The sequence below is a fragment of the Myotis daubentonii genome, chromosome 2 (genome assembly GCF_963259705.1).
Source record: "Myotis daubentonii chromosome 2, mMyoDau2.1, whole genome shotgun sequence".
NCBI classification, from domain to species: Eukaryota; Metazoa; Chordata; class Mammalia; order Chiroptera; family Vespertilionidae; genus Myotis; species Myotis daubentonii.
Genome location: NC_081841.1, coordinates 38,192,874 through 38,218,690, shown reverse-complemented (window position 1 = coordinate 38,218,690; position 25,817 = coordinate 38,192,874). Strand labels below are relative to the sequence as shown.

General features: G+C 44.0%; 1 protein-coding gene across 3 annotated transcripts in view; it reads right to left on the bottom strand.

Moving 5' to 3' along the window:
- Nucleotides 1–25,817, bottom strand: part of FAR2 (fatty acyl-CoA reductase 2) — a 140,901-nt gene that overhangs the window by 42,470 nt on the left and 72,614 nt on the right. For all 3 annotated transcript variants that reach the window (XM_059682467.1, XM_059682466.1, XM_059682468.1), the window contains one exon: nucleotides 9,843–10,071. In XM_059682467.1, the coding sequence (XP_059538450.1) occupies nucleotides 9,843–10,031 (189 nt within the window). In that variant the 5' untranslated portion in view covers nucleotides 10,032–10,071. The remainder of the gene's footprint in view (nucleotides 1–9,842; nucleotides 10,072–25,817) is intronic.

Here is a 25,817-nt window from a genome sequence, read left to right as displayed (position 1 = left end):
AAGACCCCAGATGTCCTCACTGTGGAGAGCCTGACTCCACAGTTTTGAGTGGAAGCTTGGGCCCCTGTGCTTTGTGCAAGTCTCTAATGAGTCTGATACACAGGGAAGAGGAGAGCCATCGATGATGTATCAGAATGATCAGTCAGGTTCTTGGAATCAGGAAGGCCAGGGTTTGCATCCTAGTTCTATCATTTATTATCTGTGTGACTGGGGCAAATGACTCACCTCTTAGGTGAATGCCTTCTGGTGCCCATCCTATCTAATAAAAAAGAAACATGGTAATTAGCCGTACATCCGCTACCCTTCCCATTGGCTAATCAGGGAGATATGCAAATTGACTGCCAGCCAAGATAGCGGCCGGCAGCCAGGCAGCTTGAAGCAAACATGAGGCTTGCTTGCTTCAGTGACAGAGGAATCCAACGTTCCCCGCCTGCCGCTGCCGGCCTCTGAGCTTGCAGTTTGAAACACTGTTGCAAATATAGAAGCTAAACAAAACCCCAGAAACCTGCTTTCAGTGAGCCAGGATCTCAGAGCTGGAGTTGATACAGAGTTTCGATTATAGAAAACAAACAAACCAGATACCTGCTTTCAGCAGCAGAGACCTCAGAGCTGGAGCCAGAGCTAAAGCTGGCCCAGAATAAAAAAAAAGAAAAAAAAGAAAAAAGGGGGCAGTTGGGAGCTTCAGTCACCCGCCAGCCTGAAAACAGCCCTCAGACCCTCACCCAGACTGGCCAGGCACCCCAGTGGGGACCCCCACCCTGAAGGGTGTGTGACCAGCTGCAAACAGCCATCATCCCCTCACCCAGGCTGGCCAGGCATCCCAGTGGGGACCCCCACCCTGATCCAGGACACCCTTCAGGGCAAACCAGCCAGCACCACCCATGCACCAGACCTCTACCCTATATAGTAAAAGGGTAATATGCCTCCCAGCACCGGGACCAGCTCTGTGTGTGACAAGGTACGGCGCCCCAACCCCCTGATCGGCCCTGCTCTGTGTGTGACAGGGGGCGGCGCCCCAACCTGCTCCCCCCCCCCCCCACAGGCCCTGCTCTGTGTGTGACAGGGTAGAGCCATAACCTCCCCATCGGCCCTGTCCTGAGTGTGACAGGGGGCAGTGCCCCAACTCCCCTATCGGCCCTACTCTGTGAGTGACAGGGGGGAGCTCCTCAACCTCCTAATCAGCCCTGCTCTGTACGTGACAGGGGGGAGCTCCCCAACCCCCTGATTGACCCTGCTCTGTGTGTGACAGGGTACGGAGCCCCAACCCCCCTGATGGGCCCTGCTCTGTGTGTGACAGGGGGCAGCGCCCCAACCCCCTGATTGGCCCTGCTCTGTGTGTGACAGGGGGTGGTGCCGCAACCTCCCCATCGACCCTGCCTTGAGTGTGATGGGGGCGGTGCCCCAACCCCCCAATCGGCCCTACGCTGAGTGTGACTGAGGGTGGCATTGCAACTTCCCCATCCGCCCTGCTCTGTGCATGACAGGGGGAGGTGCCCCAACTCCCCAATCGGCCCTGCTCTGAGCCCGACCAGGGGCTGCACCTAGGGATTGGGCCTGCCCTCAGCCACCTGGGAGCAGGCCTAAGCCAGCAGGTTGTTATCTCCCGAGGGGTCCCAGACTGTGAGAGGGCACAGGCCGGGCTGAGGGCCCCCCCACCCCCCGAGTGCACAAATTTTTGTGCACCGGGCCTCTAGTCCTATATAATAAAAGCCTAATATTCAAATCAATTGAACGGCGAAATTACTGGTGGAAGGAATGGTTGCTATGATGCACACTGACCACCAGGGGAAGATGCTCAATGCAGAAGCTGCCTCCAGCCCACAGGCCCCAGGCCAGCAAAGACGGGTGCCAACAGGGCCCCCCAATTGCCCTGCCAGTTACCCTGCAGAAGGAGATGACCGACCAGCAGCGGCGGGGGGGCATGGGGCCGGCTGACAAGCAGGCGGCAGCGGGGGGTGGGGCTGTCGCTACCCCCCAGTCACCCTGCCGGTTGCCTCCCACAGAGAGAGGCTACTGGTGGTGGCAGTGGGGTGACCGAGGGGGGTGCGGGGCCAGCTGGTGAGCAGGCAGCACCATCCCTCGATCGCCCTGCTGGTCACCTCCAAGGTGGACACCAGCAGGGTCCCCCCAATTGCCCCACCTGTCACCCCACAGATTGCCCCTGATCGCTGGCCAGGCCTAGGGAACCTACCCATGCATGAATTTCGTGCACTGGGCCTCTAGTTTATCTACAATGCTAATCACTGGACTATCTTATTAGATGACCTGGAGAACTAATGATTCAGCAGACACTCTGCTATTGTTAAAAACAATTTTGCATTCAACAAGATTTTAATTTAGTTTACATAAGTGCTAGAGGCCACACAATGTTCAGTCCATCACCTTGGGAATGCCTTGTTCCCACACCGAAGGCCAGTTTCACAGAGTTCTTCTAGAGAATCAATTACCTGGTTAGAAGCAGCAATATCCTAGGGGAGGCAATGCAATGCAGCGGGGAAAGCATGGGTGTTTTAGAGAAGAAAGAACTGAACTGAATTTCTGCTTTGTCGCCCAGTGGGTGTGGTTCAGTGGTTGAGCATCAAACCATGAACCAGGAGGTCACGGTTCGATTCCCAGTCAGGGCACATGTCCAGCTTGCAGGCTCAACTGGGGGCGTGAAGGAGGCAGCCAATTGATGTTTCTCTCTCTCTCTCTCTTCCTCTCCCTTCCTCTCTCTGAAATCAATAAAAACATATTAAAGGGGAAAAAAGAAATTCTGCTGTCATTCCTTGGATTGATGTCAACTTATTTGGATTAATTTCTCATCTGCAGAGGTTGCAATAAGGCATACCACAGTTTTGTGAAGATTAAATAGGGTAATGAAAGTCAGATGTCTAGGGTAGTGCCTGCCACTTAATAGGTTCCTAATAATAGAAAAAATCCCTTTCTGCTTCCACAATAGTCCATTTTCCAAAGCTCCTAATCTGACAGCTGCGCATGTATGTGTGAGTACTTGTGTGTGGGGGGTCATCTCAAGGTTTCTGGTTAGACCATGTGATCCAGATACCTCTGAAAACTGAATGTGTTCCAGAGTCATGTTGAATCTTGTGGCTTAGTGACTGTTTGTGTGAAATTAGTACAGGCATTTGGAAGTTTTTTAAAAAAGGCTTGGCGTGATTGGAAACAATTTAAAAAGAAGGAATGGAGATGGACACCTGAAATCACGTCAGTGATCAAGGTAACTAGTGAATGGTATTGTAAAAGAAAACGAGGAATCGAGAGAATAAATTGCTTCTGTTCCTATGATCTTTAGTATTTCCACAGGACTAAATCAATCTCTTTTTTTTTCTTTTTCTCTTGACAGAAAGGAAATGGCCCACAGGGGAGAGGCTTAACATGCTTCAGCTAATCTCAGCTGAGTAACTGTCAAACTGAAAGCCAGTTACAGGCTTTTAAAAGTGTGTGTTTGTTAGTCATGGGAAATTTAAATGCCGGGCAAGATTATAGTCCCTCTAGTTGTCCCAAGTTTATAGAGGCCTCTTGATTTTAGCGGGATAATTGGTTTCTTAGGAAAAAATATAGTAATGGAACAAAACTGGCTTTGGGGATTTATGATATAAACTTGTTTTCAGTTGCCTTTACCTTATATAGAGATATAAAAGAAATATTCAAGTCAATTAGAAATTCATTTTTGGAAGTAGGGATAAGCAGCTTTTACAAAACAGGAAGATTTTTTTTGTTTTGTTTTGTTTCTTTAATCAAAGGGTCTTTAAAAATTAACAAGGATCTTCACAAAAAAATGAAATTAACATTTCAGTTGGGTGTTTCTTAATACTCAACAAGTTCAGATTGTTGGTCTTTTCTTTGCAGATGTTATTTGGTTCAGTGTTAATGTTTTTAGTTCGAAGTTGTTGGCTTTTTATTATTACTTCAAAGTTAATTTCGTTTTTTAATATATTTTATTGATTTTTTACAGAGAGAAGGGAGAGGGATAGAGAGCTAGAAACATTGATGGGAGAGAAACATCAGTCAGCTGCCTCCTGCACACCTCCTACTGGGGATGTGCCTGCAACCAAAGTATATGCCCTTGACTGGAATCGAACCTGGGACCTTTCAGTCCGCAGGTCGACACTCTATCCACTGAGCCAAGCCAGTTAGGGCCAAAGTTAATGTCTTTAAATGCATTATTTTTCCTCTTAAGGATTAATTTACATAATGTTTTCTAGAAAACGACCAAACAGTGATAGTCTTGCAAAAGGACTCAATTAACTGTTTCATTAACTTTTCCCATCTTCTATTGTCTGAAACACAATTAATCAGTTCTGTGAACTGAGGGCCTGATGTGTGACCCTGCATGATTCATTACAGAAAGCTCCCCAGGGTATTTCAAAGTTGATTTATTTCAGGGCCAACTGAGGGCTTATTGAATAATTCATATTTTCCAGAGAAGTTGACTTGAATTATACAGTACAACCTGCCAAGCTCTCCTTTGTTTATAAATCCACTTTCTGGTTACATCATGCAGGATGGGCCCTTCCTGGAAACCTTGACTTGTGCCTGGTCTTCTCTGATGCTGCATTCCAAACCCAGCATAATCTCTCTGTGACCCTTCCCTTGTCTGATTACCATAACTTGCTAGGAAAAGACAGACCCATTGTTGGCACCATATTTTTCTGTGTATAAGACACCCCCATGTACAAGACCACCCCCCCTTTCCCAATCCAAAATTAAGAAATCAATATTTTAAACATTTTTCTGGTTTTCCTCTTAAGGCCTTCTTTTTTGGCATCTTAAGGAGTTGTTCTTCCTGTTTTATCCACTGTTTGATCATACATTCAGTGGGAGGAGGTCCAAATTGTCTCTCTGCAGCTCTATTTCCATGCTCTTTTGCATAGCTGATTACATTCAGTTTGAATTTTGCAGAGTAAGATAATCACTTATGGGTATTTAACTTTTTATTTTTTAAAAATTGTATGGGCTCAGAATGCTCCAGTCCCTGTTGCATCTCTACACTCTCCACCTTCACCTCCACCTCCAATTATGGCATCAGCTGACATCAGTAACAATAAGGCTCATGATTGGAGGAAGTCTGTTTGACAAGGTATGGGCAGCTACACACGGTGCCGTTTCCTCCTTGGCTGACTTCCATGTATAAGACACCCCTCAATTTTTAGTCTAATGATTTTAGAAAAAAATAGTGTCTTATACACAGAAAAATAGGGTATCTTCTCAATGAAACTTTGCTTAGATGCTGGCCTTGTGATCACTTTTAATTAACTACCTCGGTCTTAATGTAATTTCAACTATTTGGGGTTTATTTTTCAGGTATGGATTTTGTCTTGATGTTTTCTTAGCAAGTTATTCAGAGTAGATTATAGCCAGTTTAAGATCCTAAGTAGACATACATGGAATGTGGTTGTTGTGGAAAACAAAACAAAACACACCAAACAACCCACATCTTTACGGCACTAATAAACCTCAAAATATTCTCAATATTTCTTGGAATTTCACAATTGTAAGATTTATTTCCAACTACTTATCTGTTATAGCAAGGGACATCATATTTTGTTATAGATAGCAAAATAGAGAAAATATCAATTTCTGTATCTGAAATTGGTTTGGTTAAGATGGAAAGCTGATTAGTTCATCATTAAAGGAGCACATTTTTCATAAGTAAGAGACTAAGCAGCTGGCTTAGGAAACCTCAGCACCCACAAGTTGAAAAGCATGGGGTGTGGTGAGCATGTTCATATTGCAACACATGAAACATGGCTTATTTTCCTTAGAAGCTTCCCAGATGTGAAAGAAACAAAAATATTTTTTTCAAAAGACAATGTTGAACACTTGGAGTTCGAGGGGGATGGGGGAGGGAGAGAGGAGTAAAAGGGATATAAATGGTGATGGAAGGAGACTTGACTTGGTGTGGTGAACACATAATACAATATACAGATTATATGCTATAGAATTGTACACCTGAGACATTTAATTTTATTAACCAATGCCATCCCAATAAATTCAATAAAATTAAATTTAAATTTTAAAAATACATATTCCCTTGGAATCCCCTCAATCTCCTGATGGGCAACCACTGTGCTGGACAATATCGCAGTAGGCGGCTACCTGGCTGGGTTATATTGCAGCAGGCAGCTATCCAGCTGGGCACTATCGCAACAGGCAGCTCCTATTGTCAGAGGCAGCTTCCCAGCTGGGCACTATCTCAAGAAGCAGTTACTATCAGTGAGGAAGTCACTCACGAGAGGAAGTCACTATTTCCTCTTGGGGTTGACCAGGCCAGCAGGGGGTGGGGGTGGGGGGGCTTTGCTATCCTGAGAGGGAGAGGCTGTCACTATGGCAACAGGCAGCTACCACAGGGCAGGACACTATCCAGCATTGGGCACTATAGCAAGAAGCAGGTACTATCACCAGAGGCAACAACCTGGCCAAGAACTATCAGGAGAGGCAGCTACAGGGACGAGACTATGTTGCAACAGGCATCTACATGGCCATTTCTGTGATATCTACACTAATAAAAGACAAAGAAGCTAATTGACTGTACCTTTGCTACGACCTAAGCCATGTCCACCAGGCAATCAGAGCGACTATATGCAAATTAACCCAACCAAGATGGCGGCCGGCAGCCACAGAGCTGGAGCAAGCAGGAGGCTTGGTTGCCTGGGCGATGGAGGAAGCCAAGCTTCCCGCCAGCCCTGAGCCGGCTGTGGCCTCCGCTAAAGGCAACAAAGTTTCAATTATAGATGATAAACAAATCCCAGATACCTGCTTCCAACCTCCACTGGGAGCTTGGGTGGCTGGGGGTTGTGGCCAGCTTGCAAACAGCCATCAGCCCCTCACCCAGGATGGCCACACCTTCATGGTTTGAGGGTCCCCGCTGGGGGGCTTAGCCAGCCTGAAAACAGCCCTCGGCCCCTCACCCAGACTGGCCAGTCACCCCAGCAGGATGCCCTACCCTGAAGGGGCTGTGGTCAGCTTGCAAACGGCCCTCAGCCCCTCACCCAGGCTGGCCAGGCACCCCAGTGGGGACCCCCACCCTGAAGGGGCTGTGGCCAGCCTGCAAACAGCCCTCAGTCCCTCACCCAGGCTGGCCAGGCACTCCCGCCTCCTCAGCAGCGCTAAGGATGTCTGACTGCAGCTTAGTCCTGCTCCCCGCTGGCAAGTGGACATCCCCTGAGGGCTCCCAGGCTGCCAGAGGGATGTCTGACTGCCAGCGTAGGCCCGATCCCCCACGGAGCAGGCCTAAGCCAGCAGGTGGTCATCCCCTGAGGGGTCCCAGACTGTGAGAGGGCACAGGCCGGGTTGAGGGACCCCCCCGAGTTTTGTGCACCGTGTCTCTAGTGTAATAATAATAAGGGAAAAAATACAATATGGTCTTGAATGGAGAAAAACAAACAAAGAACCCTTCCTTGGATTGTTGCTGTGAGGACGATAAAAGCATCTGTCCTTTAGCAGACACTCATTAAGTAAGTAGTTGTTATGATTATTATAATATCATTGATGCTAGTTTTGCAGGACTTGACTTTTGTGTACTTCTTTGAAAACTGGAGGATTCCAGGCTTATTACATTTCTGGAACTGCCAGAGAGCTGCAGGTTATTCCTCAGCGCCTGACCCTCCCATGTCAGATTTCCTTTCCTCTCACCAGCCCCTAAGTCCCTAACATGCCCACCTCAAACTGAACCACAAGTGATCCAATTTTTTAGAACTTACCTGGGTCCTTCCTTAAACAAAACCCCTCTGCATTAAGTCATTGTAAGCGTTCACCCCGGCCTTATTTTCCTTTCTATCGCTCCAAGCTTTCTGGATTTCTGAGGGATCAGTGAAATGTCAAAAGGAAGAATAAAAATAAACTGGAGACAATTATGTTAATAATCTTTGTCTTTACTAAACTTGGTTTTCACAAATTAACAAACCCTGGTGCTTTCTCCAGACTGAAGACTGCTTTCAGTTTTGTTTATAGTTTTTAACATAATCAGTGTTCCAAAGTAAAACTTCTTGAGGTCTTACAGTTCAAGAACTCATCAAAGAAGGTATGCAAGATGCCCAGCTTCTTTTCAAACAACTATTTTAGAAAATATCTCATAAGTGATAAAATCAAAATATCAAGCCCAAACCAAAAATATAAGCACTACCCAGCCGAATCTCTTTTCCACTAAGGAAAGACTATGAACTTCTGAATTATAGACAATCTGAAGCCCACCATCACAACTAGCCCCCTTGTTGTGAATCCTTTGCAAAATTGCCAGCCTGCGCCGCAACGATCTACACCCTACACCCGTGGTTGGCAAACTGCGGCTCATGAGCCACATGCGGCTCTTTGGCCCCTTGAGTGTGGCTCTTCCACAAGATACCATGTGAGGGTGTGCACATACAGTGTGATTGAAACTTTGTGGCCCATGTGCAGAAGTCTGTATTTTGTGGAAGAGCCAGTATTTTGTGGAAGAGTCACACTCAAGGGGCCAAAGAGCCACATGTGGCTCGCGAGCCGTGGTTTGCCGAGCCACAGTTTGCCAACCGCTGATCTATGCTAATAATAGAGGCATACACAAATTGTCCGGGACGCCGTCACAGTAACAGTAATGACCAAACAGCAGGTTGCATGGGGTGACTAGGCCGACAGGGGGGGTTAGTGAGGGATGACCAAATGACTGAACAGCAGGCTGTGTGGGGTGACCACACTGGCGGGGGGGAGTTGGGGGCAACCAGGCCAGCAGGGGAGGGGCAGTTGGGAGCGACCAGGCCAGTGGGGGGGGGCAGTTAGGGGTGACCAGGATGGCAGAGAGGGACAGTTGGGGGTGACCAGGCCTGCAGGGGGGGGGGCAGTTGAGGGCGACCAGGCTAGCAGGGTGGGAAGTAAGGGGCAAGCAGGCCAGTGTGGGGGGAGCAGTTAGGGGCAATCAGGGAGGCAGGCAGAAGCAGTTAGGGGTTATCAGACTGGCAGGGGGGGCAGTTAGGGGCAATCAGGAAGGCAGGCAGGTGAGCAGTTAGGAGCCAGCAGTCCCGAATTTTGAGAGGGATGTCCGACTGCTGGTTTAGGCCCAATCCCTGGGATTGGCCCTAACCGGCAGTAGGACATCCCCTGAGAGGTCCAGATTGGAGAGGGTGCAGGCTGGGATGAGGGGACCCTGCCCCCATGTGCACCGGGCCTCTAGTCTCATAATAAATAGATAACACCTACTTTGAAGACGTCTTCTAATTACTAGAAATAAAACCCCAAAGTACCTGCACATGACAAATGTTCTACAGGCTGGAGGAAAGCTCCCTCGGCAATCCATGCTGTTCTCTCCTGGTTCATATTCATCCTTTCTGCTGGGGTCAGAAGAGCTAGTTCTCCTTTTACATTAACCTATATTTCTTTTTCATTAATTCTTCCCTTAGTGTTTGTCACAAAGGTGACTCCTTGAAGCTGATATAACATCTTGACTCCCGAATGAACCCTGAGTCTTGACTCCCCCTGGCTTGTGGAATGTACAAGAGCGCTCTGGGCTAATTACCAATTCCCATTAGTTCTGCCTCCAGAGCAAGCTGCCCTCAATGTTATCCATGTCTTTCTTAACAGGCCCTGGATCCGGAGCCTCGCAGCACCTGGTCCCTTTGCTCCCCAAACATTCCTTTCCCACATGGAGGTTCCCTGCTCACTTGCCCGGGACAGAGCCTAAGCACTCTCTTTTCTCTTATGGGAAAGCACGACACATTCCCAGGAGCAGTTGGTTGGTATCTTGTTGGTATCCTCTCCTCCCTCTGCCCCCATATCCTGGCCTTCACCTGCCATTTGAGGCCACATAAGACACTGTAGGGAGTCGCCTTTAGAGAGTCGCCTTGCCCCAAGTGTCTTCCCAGGAGACATACCTTACTATTTAAGATCTGGATGACCCTCTGCTGCAGTGTCTGGCCGGCCTTGGGCCTCACAAGGATATAAATGACTTTCAGGTCCGGGCTGGTGCGAAATAGCTTTTCCATCAAGACTTTCCCCAGGAAGCCTGTGGCCCCGGTGATGAGAATGGACTTGCCACCATAGAAAGCTGCAATCGAGGACATGATTCTTCCCTTTGTCTCTCACGGCTCCAGAAAGAGGTTCCTGAAAAGGAAGAGAAATAACAGAAGATTACATTCCTGAAAATTCTAAATTGCGGTCGTTTAAACTGTTTTGGGGGCTCTCAGAATTTTGAATGCGGAAAAAGGTTAGAGTGATAGCATCATGGCTTATTGACAACATGATTCATGGCAATCAATATTTTTTCAGCTCACTGTACATGCCAGACTTTATGCTGGGAACTGTGGGCAAGAAATGAGTAAAACATGGTTCCTGCTCTCAAGGAATTGCTCACAGATGAACGCAGGGGACAGACACATAGAGATTGTTAAGCAGTATATAGCATGGTAAGTGCTGAAACAAGGGGACACAGTGGAGGGGTGCATAGCAGGACCTGGAAATTTCAGGAAGGCGACACCTGAGGTGAAACTTGAAGACAGAGGAGGGCTGTGGCAAGCGTGTTCCAAGCCAAATACAGAAAGAGAAAGAACAAAGGTCCAAGGTGTGGTGTAGCATGCTGTACGGGGGAAATAAAAGGAGGTCAGGATTGCAAAATGTAAATAATAAGGCGAGGAGTGGCTCTATAACCTGTTAACCCAAAACTTAGAACAGCTATAAAACTTTTAAAATTATGATGTAATTATTATTTCATTGCAGTTTTTTTTTTAAATCCTCACCCAGTGTTTTTCATTGATTCTAGAAGGAGAGAGAAACATTGCTGTGAGAGAGAAGCATCGGTCGGCTGCCTCTTGGACATGCCCAACTAGGAATCGAACCTGAAGCCTGGGTATGTATCCTGACCAGAAATCGAACTTTCGACCCTTTGGTGCATGGGGTGATGCTCTAACCACTTAGCAACACCAGCCAGAGCCCATTGCAGTTTATTTAGAGACATTATTGGAACAAATAACTTTTGGTTTCACTTGAGCTAACTGGCTCTGTCCTACCCAGTCATTTCTGAATTGTTATGTTCTCTTCCTTGAGCTGAAAATGGGTCTAGTGCCATCCTTTCCTTCATACGCTGCTCACAGGATTGAAACATTGCAAACGAGAAAGGGCAGAGAAGGTTGCACAGGGAGGCCACAGACCAGAGGCTGGTTAAGCCCTGAAATAGCGCCGGTGCAGCCCAGCGCTAGGTAAATCCACTGAAGGCCCTGTTTCCACAGCCTGGGGAGAGGGTGGTGGGAGCCAGCTGCAGCACTTGGATGCTGGGGCTCCTGACCGACAGTCCCCATGCAGTAGGAATGCAGCATGAAGTGCTTGTCTATAAGCCCCAGCTAAAAGACTGTTGACTGGAAGCAGCATCTGAGTTTTGAGTGAAGGCAGTGCTGGCTCTAGGGGAGCAGACTGCCTTTCCGTCCACTGGCTTTTCCGGCTACAGCAAATCCTCGGCTGTCTGCTTGGACGGGGTTGGTGTGGATCTTGCATAACACAGCTCCAGGGACTGGTCTTGGCATCGGGGTTATAAAGAAGAATACGCAACAAGTCCAAGAGTCCACACCCAGCCTCTTCAGCTTCGGTCAAGGTCACTCTGCCAGTAACTGCTCAGGAACAATGAATGACCTTTCATAGTTACGATGTACATGTTATAATTTATAGTCATGATTTATATTTTGAGGATCTTGTGGCTATTCTCTTAAGCAGAACTCTTTGCCTTTAGAAGATTCACTCATTCATGAAATTATGCAACAAATGGTTTTGGGTACCTGCCATGTTGTCACTCCAGCAGAGGAGGCCCAGGATACAGAGATAAGCACATACATAAACAAGACTGTTACAAATGTAGATAAAACTGGGATGGATGACAGAAATCCCACCCCATCATCAATACTCTTCACTTTAGGAAATCTGGGTTTCAGATCTAACATTTGTTAGACCGACTGAACTGCTATTTAAACCCATTTTATTGAGGGTTGATGTGTGAAATATTATTTTGAGAAACACATTTGGACCTTGTGCAAAACATCAATTAATGATATTTTTGTCATATTATATAACGTTATTCATATCACAAGCTATCCAACCATTTTCTCAAGGCCTGAGCACTTTGGAAAAATACACACTCGTCTTGCCTGGCCTGCCTTGAAGCTCAGAAAAGTGGTGTCACGTGTTTAGATAACATCCTAGGTTAGGACACAGGTTCTAAGGGAGACTGCCTGAAATCAAATCCCAGTCTATCACTAATTAGCTGTGTGACCCCAGACAAATTATTAATCTCTATGCTGCAATAAACTGGGGACAACAAAAGTATCCACTTAATAGTGCTGTGGAGAGAATTCTATGAGTGAACACATGTAAAACTCTTAAAAATATGTTACATAGAGTATATTAAGTATATACTATTATTATCAGCTATCAATACAGTCACTAGTTCCACATTTTCCCTCTTAATTGTTCTTGCTTTTCCTCTTGACATTTGCTTTAAATGTTCTGTCTGAAGCATTTTCTATACCCTCTTTTGGAAATAGGAGGAGACAATTGGTAACTCAATTAATTGTCAAGCCAAATATGGTGTTATCACCAAACACAACTCCACTAGATGATGAATCTTGCCAATTCTTTTCTATATGAAAATGTTTTGGCACCATACTCCTCCACTCTAATATTTGGCACAAGTGAGCATGGCTTGGGGCAGAAAAATTAAGGAAGGGAAACCAAGTTTGGATAGAGTGACTTCCCAACCTTGTTTCTTCTGATAATATCATTGTTTTGTAATCTCATATGCTTTAGTGGAGTCATATTTTCTAGAAATGCAAATATACTGTTAAGACATTTTGGTTCCAGACAGTTTTGCAACCTGTGATGAAGAATTTTAGAGAGCAGGAAACATACCTCTCCCAAGCTTATTTCGCATGAGACAACGGAAGGCTTGATATGTCCTCAAAGAATGGAATTTGCCTGCTCTGTCCACAGCCCAAATACTTCTCAAACACAACAGAAACCATAGCAGGGTACACTGAGTGCCCGAGAGGAAAACAAAACATACACTAGTGTTTCCCGGCACTGATCACCCAGTCGTCAAGACCAGGTGACCACGGTGACTGTGACTCCAATCAAGGCAACCGATTCTGAAAAATGTCAAAGAGAATGTCCATCCTCAGCTCAAAGCTGCTTCAGGGATGTTTCCTCTGTTTTTTGCTTCTACTCTCAGACTATGGCTTGGTTGCTGGCCCCAGAAACTCCTATATAAAAATTGGCTCCCTGAAACTTTTTCCATATGGCATAGCTTTGCAAGGTCCAGGAATTGTTAACTCCTAATGTAATTAATTCTTAAAAGACTTACTTTAAACATTAAAATAATTTTAGAGTCATTTGTGGAGGATATGCTACTCTAGAAGGAGAAATATGTTTCGAACTGCTGACCAGGCTGGGGCTTGCCTTTTTTGTTGTTGTTGTTGTTGTTGTTGTTTTGTGTGTGTTTTTTAAATATTTTATTGATTTTTTACAGAGAGGAAGGGAGAGGGATAGTTAGAAACATCGATCAGCTGCCTCCTGCACACCCCCCATTAGGGATGTGCCTGCAACCAAGGTACATGCCCTTGACCAGAATCGAACCTGGGACCCTTGAGTCTGCAGGCCGACGCTCTATCCACTGAGCCAAACCAACCAGGGCAGGGCTTGCCTTTTATATCATCTCAGATCACAGGTGCAGACAGCACAGGACAGGTTCCTATCCTTCAAGCCCATGATATCGTTTGTGAAAAGCCTACGTCACTTTGCAAACTCCAGACTCATCTCGTACAATGCAGGATATCTGATGCTTGAATGAAAAAAATAAGGAGACTATGAGAGTCACCCAGTGTATTTTTTAAATATATTTTTATTGATTTCAGAAGAAGAGAGAGAGAGAGAGAGATAGAAACATCAATGATGAGAATCATTGATTGGCTGCCTCCTACAGGCCCTGCACTGGGTATTGATCCCGCACCCGGGCATATGCCCTGACTGGGAATCGAACCGTGAACTCCTGGTTCATAGGTCGATACTCAACCACTGAGCTATGCCGGCTGGGCCAGTGTCTTTTTACTAACTGTCCACTCTGAGCTAGGCACCATATAGACCAGGGGTGGGCAAACTTTTTGACTCGAGGGCCACAATGGGTTCTTAAACTGGACCGGAGGGCGGGAACAAAAGCATGGATGGAGTGTTTGTGTGAGCTAATATAAATTCAAAGTAAACATCATTACATAAAAGGGTATGGTCTTTTTTTTTTTTTTTTTTTTTTTTTTTAGTTTTATTCATTTCAAACGGGCCGGATCCGGCCTGCGGGCCGTAGTTTGCCCACGGCGGGTCTAGACTCTGCGATGGTAGTAAACCGGCTGGATGCAGCTTAGAGTCTTCCTTTTATTCTGGAGCATTTTCTCCTTAGGATCACCAGTTTCCCCATGATCATTAATGAAAATAGTTTTTACTCTCCTTTTGATAGTAAAATGAGGCTGTTCTCACTTCTAGTGAACAGATTTTAAAATACTGAATTGTAATAGTTGTGCCAAGTTATACATTTCTTTTTTGCACAGCATATGGGAACTTTAATTATTCTGTGAGTAGTTCTGGAAAAAGAAAAAAATTAAGATTCAAATATTTAAGGGAGACAAGTTTATCCAAATTTCTTGGTTGTCCTTTAGATAAAAGCACTTTTATAAAAGAAACTTTGCCTCTGAGGAATCTTACTCTTATTTATTTTTTAATATATTTCTTTACTGATTTCAGAGAGGAAGGGAGAAGGAGAGAGAGATAGAAACATCAATGATGAGAGAGAATCACTGATTGGCTGCCTCCTGCACACCCGCTACTGGGGCTCAAGCCCGCAACCCAGGCATGTGCCCTTGGCCAGAATCGAACCTGGGACCCTTCAGTCTGCAGGCTGATGCTCTATCCACTGAGCCAAGCTGGCTAGGGCAGGAATCTTACTCTTGATGAAGGTTTCCGGGCCCTGGCTCTATTAACCTTCTGGGACAGATGCATTTTGTTGTGGGGCTGCTCAGTGCAATGCAGGGTGTGAACTTTGTTAAATGTGCTCTAGCCACCACCCGCCCCCCTCCCCAGAGAACCATTGCTCTAGGGCCTTCTTTAATTCTCATTTTATAATATTCAGCACATCCTATTAAAAAGTCAAGATTCAAGGATGAAACTTCTGCTTGTAAAGCTACGTATAAATATGACCCCTTGCCACACCCTATTTTGTCTATATTGGATCATTCGTAACTAATTACAGTTACCCAAGCAAATTATATGTGTAGCAAACTGGATAGTCTTCAAAGTGGAGATGAAGGAAGATTTTTCCAGAGAAAGATTTCCCACTTTTTATTTAACAAAATTTCTTTCTGTTTCATAAATTAGATTACTAACCTCACTTTTCATTTAGATTGACTCTCAGTTTTATGAATCTAAACCTATAATGGGCTAACTTAAGAAAGAATGACAAGGACCAGCATGAAATCAGCTGAGAAAAAGACCACTTAGTATTGGTTGCCGTATATTAATAATTCTGTAGATAACCAAGTCAATCTCATCTATAAGTAATTCTGTTGCCTTTTTTGGGAAGATACCAAGTATGCTGTGTGTCAAGTGATACCTCACATAGACAATGGGGTTTTGGTTGGCAATGTGCCCAGTAATATGGGCCAGACTATTGAAAAACAATCAATGCTGTTTATTTCAAATTCAGTAAATTGAAGTTGTTCATCTCCATCAAAAGTAAATACTGTAAACCTTTCAATAAGTATGTTGAATTAAGGAAATACACTTAAAATAATATTCAAAGAAAAAGAGGAGAACACTAATTTGTAGAATATCATTACTTCCATTACAAATCCCCATGGAATAGCCTGGCGGGGAATGAAATAGAAGACAGTAGTTGTATAATAGTGTGATGAGATTAAAGGGGAAGAGTGTTGTTTCATGGCGGTAATTGCTTTCCATGATTTTAAAAGGTAATTTAATAAACACATACTTAAAAAAAAGTTCTTAGAAAGTAATAACAACCAGTGCTGTGGGCAAAACTTCCTAAGTTTAAGATGCATTTAAATTATTTTTAAAAGTGTGGCTCAGCAGACATTGCACACTGTTTTTCAACTAAATTGTGTCCCCTTCAAATTCATATGTTGAAACTGTAACCCCAAATGTGAAGGTATTTGGAGATAAGGCCTTTGGAAATAGATTCAGGTTAAATGAGGTCATAAGGGTGAGGCCCTCATCTGATAAGACCAGTGTCTAATAAGAAGATGAAGAAATGCGAGGGAATACTTTCTCCTTCAACAAACACCAAGAGCAGGCCACGTGAGGCCACAGTGGGGAGGCAGTTGTCTACAAGCCAAGAGAGCTCTCACCAGAAACTGAATTTTCTGGCACCTTGATCATGGACTTCTGGCCTCCAGAAATGAGAAATAAATGTCTGTTGTTTAAGCCAGCCAGTCTGTGGTATTTGTTATGACAACTCTAGCAAACGAATACATGTACAAACACACTAGAACAAAAACATGTGCATTTTTGGATAAGTGAGTAAAATAACTCTTGACAATACAATATATCAACCTTTCCAATTCTGATGTAACCCTTTATTATGTAGCAAATGTATCTGTCTCATATTCTCATCTTTCTGGCATAAAGGTATGATATCAGTGCTTGGTTTTCACAGATTGGTGAAAATATGTGCAGGTCTTCTTTGATAAACTACAGAAACCTTATTAACCTAAGCCTTAAAAACCTGTATTTATGTCATATGCCTGTGTGAAGATCCTAGTGATAAAAAAGTTTTCATCAGAGAGATCTTCCATTTTCTTGCTTTGGTTTCCTGCATATATCCCAAATTATACAACTTGGCAATGAAATCAGGTACTTTTTACTGTGGCCTTCTTATGTAAAGTTTTTCTGAGAGAACTTTTACTAGGATGTTCTTGATGGAAGAATATTAACTCCCAGAGGTACTGTGGGCAGCTGTTGGGCATAGGCCTCACTAATTGGATAAGCAATGCTCCATTGTCAAGAAAAACAAAGTTGGAAACAGTCCCAGATGGAGAGGGATAGTTCAGGCTGGCTTTAAGAACACAAAATTTAGCAATCACCCCAACTCATTCTTCTAAGTTAGCTTCTGCTTAACTTATTATTAAGTCTTTTTTTAAAGTCTCAATTTAACAAATGAAAAAGAAAAGGAAAAGGATATGACCTAAATTCATAATTTCATAGTAATTGATTAAATAGGTGTACTTGGTGCCTACTGTGTACTACATACCGTGTTAGGTGTGGATAATTACTATGCAAACATTCTTGCTAAACGGTGAAGCATTTAAAAATGCATGGTTTCTTATCATTGTTTATAGGTAAGTCAAACATCAGTTGGCATGGGAAGAATCTAAAATATTAAGAGAATCACAATAAAATACAAACCACGAAGCTCCCTATTTCCTCTTGGTGAATTATAAATTGGTCAGATTATAAATAAAAGAACGGTTGGTCAACACAATGACCACCAAGAAACCCTACTGAATGAATGGTAAACCATGTTCATGTTCTCCTTGGAATTAAATACTTTTTATTTTGGAGATGACATGACAGCTCTCTCTCTCTCTAGAAAGAGAGGGAGAGAGAGAATGGGAAACAGAGAGGGAGAGACAGAGAGAGAGAGAGAGAGAGAGAGAGAGAGAGAGAGAGAGAGAGAGAGAATTTTAAATTGTGGAGGTTTGGTAAATCCAGAATATCCAGAACAGGTGTCTGTTCCAGTAAGAACAACACACTGACCCTCCCCTGACGGAAGTGGTCCAATGTAGTCAGTCTGCCACTGGGCAGCTGGTGGGCCACCCAGAGGAATGGTGCCATGTCAGGGACTCAACGCTGGAACTTGCTGCTGGCAGACTGGACCCTCAGCAGTGGTTACAGCCAAGGTGTCCTTGGTGAGCAGAGGCCCATGTTCCTGAGCCTGTGCATAGCCTCCATTGTGTCTCTATGGCCCCTTTGTTCATGAGCTCATTGAGTGATGACAGGGTGGCTGGGGAAAGAGGCCTACTGGTAATTACAGAATAGGTCACCCTATCTACTTATTAAATTCTCCCTTTGTTGAGTTCACTCTTTGGTGAGCATTTGTATAAGACACAAGTATCTCCATGTTTTTGCTCATTCTACACACATCTTTCCCAGACTTCCTTGTCATCAATTTTCCAATAATGTCCCAAGACTCTGACCACCCAGCCAAACCATTGGCCACAGGCCATGAATCAGTATGTAACCCACATCTGACCAGCTGCACTGCTCAAAGATCTGCTCACTGGGATGATTTTCCTTCACCATGGTCCTTCAGGAACGGTCCCGAAAGGGGCGGTACTGCTGCAGATATCCACTTTGTGTGGTACCCACATATCATGCAGAACCATCTGTAAACCAGGCCTGAGAATTCTCTCCTCTGTCAACTGAGTAGTGGGAATTCCCCATAAGGTCATAGGTGTAGCCTGGGGGAGAGAAGGCAGTGTAACCAAAGTGGGGAACATGGGCATTTGGGTCACTTCTTCACGTGACTTACTTGTGTCTTCGGGGCATGCTCGGGCCTGAGCAGATACATACAACTTTCAGTCGATGGAATGCTGCTGAGCAAGCACAACTTTATGGCTCAGTGGGTCAGATAACAGCCACTTCCGGATGGACAGCTCAGGTTTCATGGTAAGTTGGTGGCCCATGGTTATGTGTTCAGTGTCTACTAAGGCCCAGTATCTGGCCCAAAGCCGATTCTTAAAAGGAGACTAGTTGTCCATAGAGAATGGCAGGGCTTTGCTTTAAAATCTAAGAGCCTGTGCTGTGATCGCGTCTTGCTGAAGGCCCCAAACAGCATCCCTATCTGCCACTGGCACTGCAAGTACTATTAGGTCTGCCAGGTTGTAAGGCCCACGTGGCAGAGTAGCTGGCACAGCATCTTGGACCTGTTGCAGATTCTCCTCCTGTTCTGGGCCCCGTTCGAAACTGGCAGCTGTTTGGGTTACTCACTAAGCAGGCCAGAGTGACACACCCACATGAGGAACGTGTTGCCTCCAAGACCCAAAGAGGCTCGCTAGGCATTGTGCTGTTTTGTTTATATATACGTATATTTACTTACGGTTGTGGGAAAAGCCAGATGCAATGACTTGGCTTTTACTTTAGAAAGGATATCTCAACACACCCCACACCACTGGACCCATAAAATTTCACTGAGATTAAAGGCCCCTGAAATTTTGTTGGAATTTATTTACCACTCTCTGATACTCAAATGTCTTACAGATAAGTCTAGAGTGGTGACGACTCTAGACCATCAGGTCCAATCAGCGTAATATCACCAATGTAATGGACCAGTATGATATCTTGTAGGAAAGAAAGGTGATCAAGATTCCTGCAAACCAAACTATGACATAGGGCTAGAGAGTCAAGGGGCAGTGAAGGTATTGCTGGCCTTGCTAGCTGAAAGCAAACTGTTTATAGTGTTTCTTCCTCTCTCTCTCTCTCTCTCTCTCTCTCTCTCTCTCTCTCTCTCTCAAATAAGATTACCAGTATTTTATGTTATTTTTTCCAGTATGTGGAGATATTATTGGTATACATCACACTATATGAGTTTCAGATGTACAGCATAAAGGTTTGAGTTACATATATTGTTAAGTGATTACCACAATAAGTTTAGTTAACATCTATCATCTCATATAAATACACGAAAAAGAAATTAAAAAATAATTCTCCTTGTAATGAAAACTCTTAGGATTTACTCTCTTAACTCAGTTTTACAGCAGTGGTAACTACAGTCATCATATTTAAATTACATACATAGCACTTATAACTGGAAGTTTGTACCTTTTGACCACCTTTCTTAAACTCCCCCTCCCCAAACCCTCCTCCTCTGGTAACCACAGATCTGATCTATTTTTTCTACAAGCTTCTGTAGTTGTTGTTTCAGATTCCACATATAAGATCATACAGTATTTGTCTTTCTTGTTTGAATTGCTTCACTTAGCATAAAGCCTTCAAGGTCCATCCATGTTTCTGCAAATGGCAGGACTTCCTTTTTTATGGCTAAATAATGTTCCATTATATATTATATATTATACTAGTGGCCCAGTGCACAAAATTCGTGTGTGGGGGGGTTCCCCTCAGCCCAGCCTGCACCCTCTCCAATTGGGGACCCCTTGGGGGATGTCCAACTGTGGGATTGGGCCTAAACTGGCAGTCGGACATCCCTCTCGCAATCTGGGACCACTGGGTCCTAACTGCTCACCTGCCTGCCTGCCTGATCGCCTCTAACTGCCTCTGCCTGCCTGCCTGATTGCCCCTAACCCCTCTGCCTAACTGCCTGATTGCCCCTAACTGCTTCTGCCTGCCTGCCTGATGGCTCCTAACTGCCTCTGCCTGCCTGATCTTGCCCCAAACTGCCCTCCCCTGCTGGCTTGGTTGCTCCCACAGCAACCCAGCACTGACTGCAGGACTGACTTCTGGCCGGTCAAGTCTTCGGTTGTTTTGGACATTATGGACTCTGGGTTTTTATATATTAGGATATTTTTTATCCATTCATCTTTCAGAGGAGACTTAGGTTATTTGCATGTCTTGGCTATTATAAAAAATGCTGCTATGAACATGGGGGTGCAGATATCTTTTTGAGTTAGTGTTTTTGTTTCCTTTAGATATATCCCCAGAAGTAGAATTATTGGATCATATTAGGATTTCTTTATTACTTTTTTGAAGATCCTACATACTTTTATTCCATAATGGCTGTACTAACTTATAATCTTTGGGTGTTTTTTTTATTTGTTCTTTTTTAACAGAGATAGAGAAGAAAGCTTTTGCCAAATAACAGGAATGATGGGATATGTTAATTTTCTCAGGCAATAAAACCACATCCGGTACAGTTTCTGTAACTCAGCAGCTCTCAACTTGTGGGTCGCTACCCCTTTGGTGGTCAAACGACCCTTTCACAGGGGTCGCCTAAGACCATCCTGCATATCAGATATTTACATTACGATTCATAACAGTAGCAACATTACAGTTATGAAGTAGCAACGAAAACAATTTTATGGTTGGGTCACGACATGAGGAGCTGTATTTAAAGGGCCAGAAGGTTGAGAACCACTGCTAACTGAAGTCACAACGAAGTTAATGTTTATATCTAAAAGCATACAGTTCTTTTGCAGCTATGTGGGTTACCAGAATTTGTTACTGTCAATAATTAGACACAATATTTATAAGCTATATCCATCCAAGGAAAAAGCACAGTGTTAGTCATGTGGCGTAGTGAGATTCCAGCACCTTAGTCATGGCCACTTACCAAGTAATTATTCTTGGACCATGTCGGCAATGACATATTTTTAAAGGTTAATACAAAGGTTAGTTAATTATACCTAAATCCATATAATATGGTAAATTAGAAATCCTTATTTCCTAATGGAAGTTATTGATCAGAATCTGTGCCAATATATTGAAAGCCTTTCAAGAAAAACCTGAATAAATGTAAATACAGTTGACCCTTGAAAAACATGGATTTGAACTGTGCAGGTGTGCCTAAATAAGGCAGATGTGGGTTTGACTTCCAGCTCTACTATTTACTAGCTATGATCTTAGGCAAGGGAGTTAGCCTTCACCAGGTGGTTTCTCTGTTTGTGAAAGGGGAACAATATTATTGGGAAGATTTAATAATAATAAAAAAAAAGGCTGGACAGAACCTGGCACCTTTTACAGTTGGGGCAACAAGGCTGGAAGGGAGGGGATGGGTGGTAGGAACATTGGAAGGACATTTTGTTTTACTCTTACCATGTTCTATCTTATATGTTTGTGTACATGAGTTTTCTGCTGTACACAAGTTGAGGTTACTTAAGGGCAGAGACCTTAGTGGTCATCGTCACGTGCTCCAGACATTATAAGTGAATGAATAAATTCTGTCCTATCCTGTTCAACATTGATTTTATATCAGACCCTTGAGCTCTTACAGGGCAGGGGCCGTAGGTTCATGTTTAATACCTAATGTTTGGTAAACTCGAGGGGCTTGATCAGTGTTATGTAAGTGAAATGAATGGTTGAACAGACAATGGATAAATGGATGTGTGTGGGATAATGTGCATCCTAGTTCTGGCTGGATGCTAAGCCAGGTCTCTTGTCTTTGAAATCCTGGTCTCCTGCAAAAGGTTCTGCTTGTCACATGGAAATGTGCAGTCTCCGACAGGCTGCGTGAGCCAACTGGCTTGGGAAATGTTCCTGTGAAACTATTTGACTAAGTTTAGCATTTAAAGTTCAAATTCTGCACCACTTTCCATGGACTCCAATAAGATAAGCTACTTCAAGTCATTTTTCCTTTCTGTTCATTGAACAGGGCTTTAAAATTCCATTTTGTGTGTGCATTGATACTTTCCAGAATTTAGTATTTTGTGGGGGAAGAAGTGACCAAGATATCAACTGCTGATTAAATGTATACTATGTTCCAGGCATTGTGCTAGGTGCTGGGAATACAGCAATAAACAAGACACTTACCTGTTCAGGATAAAGTGCTTTGTCTCTCATCATGTGAGTTCTTATTACAGAACTCTGAACAACTGTAAGTGGCTTTAAGCTCATTGGTATCCCCAGAATACATCCTAAACTCAGGATGAACTGAGAGACCTGTTAGGACCCTGCAGTTTCTTCTGAGCTTGGACAGTTCCTAAAAGTGACCTTAATGGGATGGGCAATTTCAGACTCTCCCAAGGAATTCACAGGTGTTTTTCTTACAACTGATGCACCATTCCAACTCTGACATAATTCCACAGAAAAGGACCTAGTTATACCAACATAATCTGGCTTTCCTGAGTCTACCCAGTTCTGAAACAAACTCCAGCACGGACATCAAGAAAAAGGTGCCAGAGAGCAGTGGTGTCAAACACTTGCTGAGACTGTACTTTATTTATTGAGCACCCGCCAAACGACAGCGCTGTGATGGATGCTTTCCATGGGCGCTCCTGAGAGACTGCACGTGAACAATGGCCAGACCTTGTAGAAAAGGAGAGCTTTGACCTACAACCTGCAGCAATCTGCTCAGGAACCCAACCTCTTCTCTACAATGCACAACCCAGGAAGCCAGCCGTAAATCTGATTGTCTGGAAGTCAACTTGCTACTTCTAATGGCAATCCAAACAACCCATAGCTGCTGCAACAGTCAGCCCAAAGCAGCCAGGACTTGATTAACAATTGACAGCTTCCCTAGTTTTTGTCCCTATTTTCAATTTAGCACCAATCAGAGAGAGCCACATATACACCACTAACTATCACACAGGGCGCCCCACTGGTAGTGAACCTGCCCACTTGTAGCTTCTCCACGCCAATAATCTCCAACAGGGCAGCCCTGAAGCCTCCCCTTTCTTCCCCAGGAAGCTTTCTAGCTCCTTTGCTTTGGCCTCTGTGCCAAAACACAAGCGAGGGTGACAATCTCATACTTGTTCCCAACTTGGTTGGTCTTCCTGTATTTCCACACAACTCTTACGCTCATTTTACAGTTAAGGGGAATTGTAGAGGTTAACTTGCGAATGGGGCCACGCAAGTGGCAGAGCAAGGCTTTCAACTTGATCTCACTAATTCCAACGTTATTCCAGGAACCATTATCCACGTGCAGAAAAATAAAAGAGGCTTTTTCTCCACTGTCCTCTGCTAACCCTAATTTTTACTGTTGGAGTACTTTTATCTTTCCTTAAAAGGTAGTGACTCCAAGGATAATGCTACTAATCCATATGCCTATTGGTGTAGCAGTTAAATTCAATTCAGATGCACTATTGAGAGTTTAAGAGGATTTCCAGGGTTATGGCAGTAACTCTAATTCAGCCATGCGCAAACTATGGCCCAGGGGGCTGGATCCGCCCGTTTGAAATGAATAAAACAAAACAAAAAAAAAGACCGTACCCTTTTAAGTAATGATGTTTACTTTGAATTTATATTAGTTCACACAAACACTCCATCCATGCTTTTGTTCCGGCCCTCCGGTCCAGTTTAAGAACCCATTGTGGCCCTCGAGTCAAAATGTTTGCCCACCCCTGCTCTAATTCCACATTTCTTTATTGTGAATAGAATATATGAGCAGATCTAGAGCACGGTAGGTGGTAAGTCCTGAGTTGCTTGTGGGGAAATGGGACTACAGTGCTGCCCACTTCGGCTGTATCCCAATGACTGAATCAGGGCACGTGGGCATTGAATGTGAGCCTCAATGTAATTTAAAGGATTTAAAAATAGCATGCGCCTGTCAGGATGCAGACTTTTCGCATGTGGATAGTCACTAATTTAGAAAAGGGGCAAACTCGCCAGTGAAACGGTCTCCAGGGTTCACAAAGGGGAGTTGATTTAAAGGAAGGAAGCTCTTTGTCTTATTACTATATTTTGTCATTTTGGGTTACCAGTTCTAAATGGAGTCAAGCTTTCAAGACAAAGACCTCAAACTCACATCCATGTTCCTATCCAGGACACAGAAACCCTGCAGTTCTGTGTCAAAACCCTTGTGGATCATTTGTTTGTAACATGAAATGCTGTGTATTGAAATGGACTTACAAAACACCCCGAGGCCAGGTCCATGCTCAGCGTTCAGACTCAGTTCTCCAAAACCCTCACGTGTGACTCTGTCCCTGTCACTGGGTGTGCTGACGAGTGGTTTCTCCACAGAGACCCTCGAGAGGCGGGGGCACTCCTCACCACTCAGACACACGGCGTAGGGTCCTGGGCCACACTTTTCCCAACTGTCCCAGGAACCAACCACTCCCTGGGGCCGCGGAGGTGCCTCCTCAGGAATGAAAGGCAGGCAAGACAGGGAGCAACACAGGTCTGGCTGTTTAATATGCAACAAGAAAAACAAGACTTTTTGCTCTTCATTTCAAACATTAACACGGAAAGGAAGGATTTTACATTTTATACATATTTTTTGAAAGGAGTACAAAATACAACATCAAAGGAAATATTGGGAGCATTGTCACATCACAATGAAGTCTGCAAAACACTGTAGTCTGTGAAATTAAAAAAGAGAGAGAGAGAGAGAGAGAGAGAGAGAGAGAGAGAGAGAGAGAGAGAGAGAGAAGAAAGAAAGAAGTTGAGGTAGAGAGACCAGAGAAGGGAGGGAGCAACATTTTTTTTTCCTGAGAAGGGAAGGAAACAGTCATGTATATGCACAAAAACAGAAATCACAATTTGGAGACTATCTAGACAAAATAAATCTAAACTTTACAGAAAATCCTCCTTCATTTTCTAGAGAAGGTTTTTTTTTGAAATTTCTTTCAAATGTAAAGTCACAGAAATACTAGAGGAAGACAGTTAAGTGCATTTAGCACATGTTTACATCCATACATAAACATCCATACATTATATCGTATCCACACCTATATGCCCACTTTATCTATGTAGCATATGCATAGCTCACTCTTTCTCTAGTACAAATTCAGAATGCATTTTCAAAACTGGCCTTTAAATATAGAGTATAATTCCTAGCATTAAAAAAACAAGCTCCTGAACCACCTTTCCTCAACCTACTCCTCTTATAATCTTCCCCATCTCAGTAAAGAAAAATTCTGTTCCTTGTGTTGATCAGTGCAAAGACAATGAGGCCACCTCGACTCTTCTTCTCACATTATCCAATCTTTAGCAAATCCCATCAGCCCTAACTACAAAGTGTATTCAGGATCTGACCACTTCTCATCACCTTTGCTCATGACAAACTGGTCCAAACCATTACCGTAAAAGCCTCTAAGTCAGTGGTTCTCAACCTTCTGGCCCTTTAAATATAGTTCCTCGTTTGTGACCCAACCATAAAATTATTTTCATTGCTACTTCATATCTGTAACGTTGCTACTGTT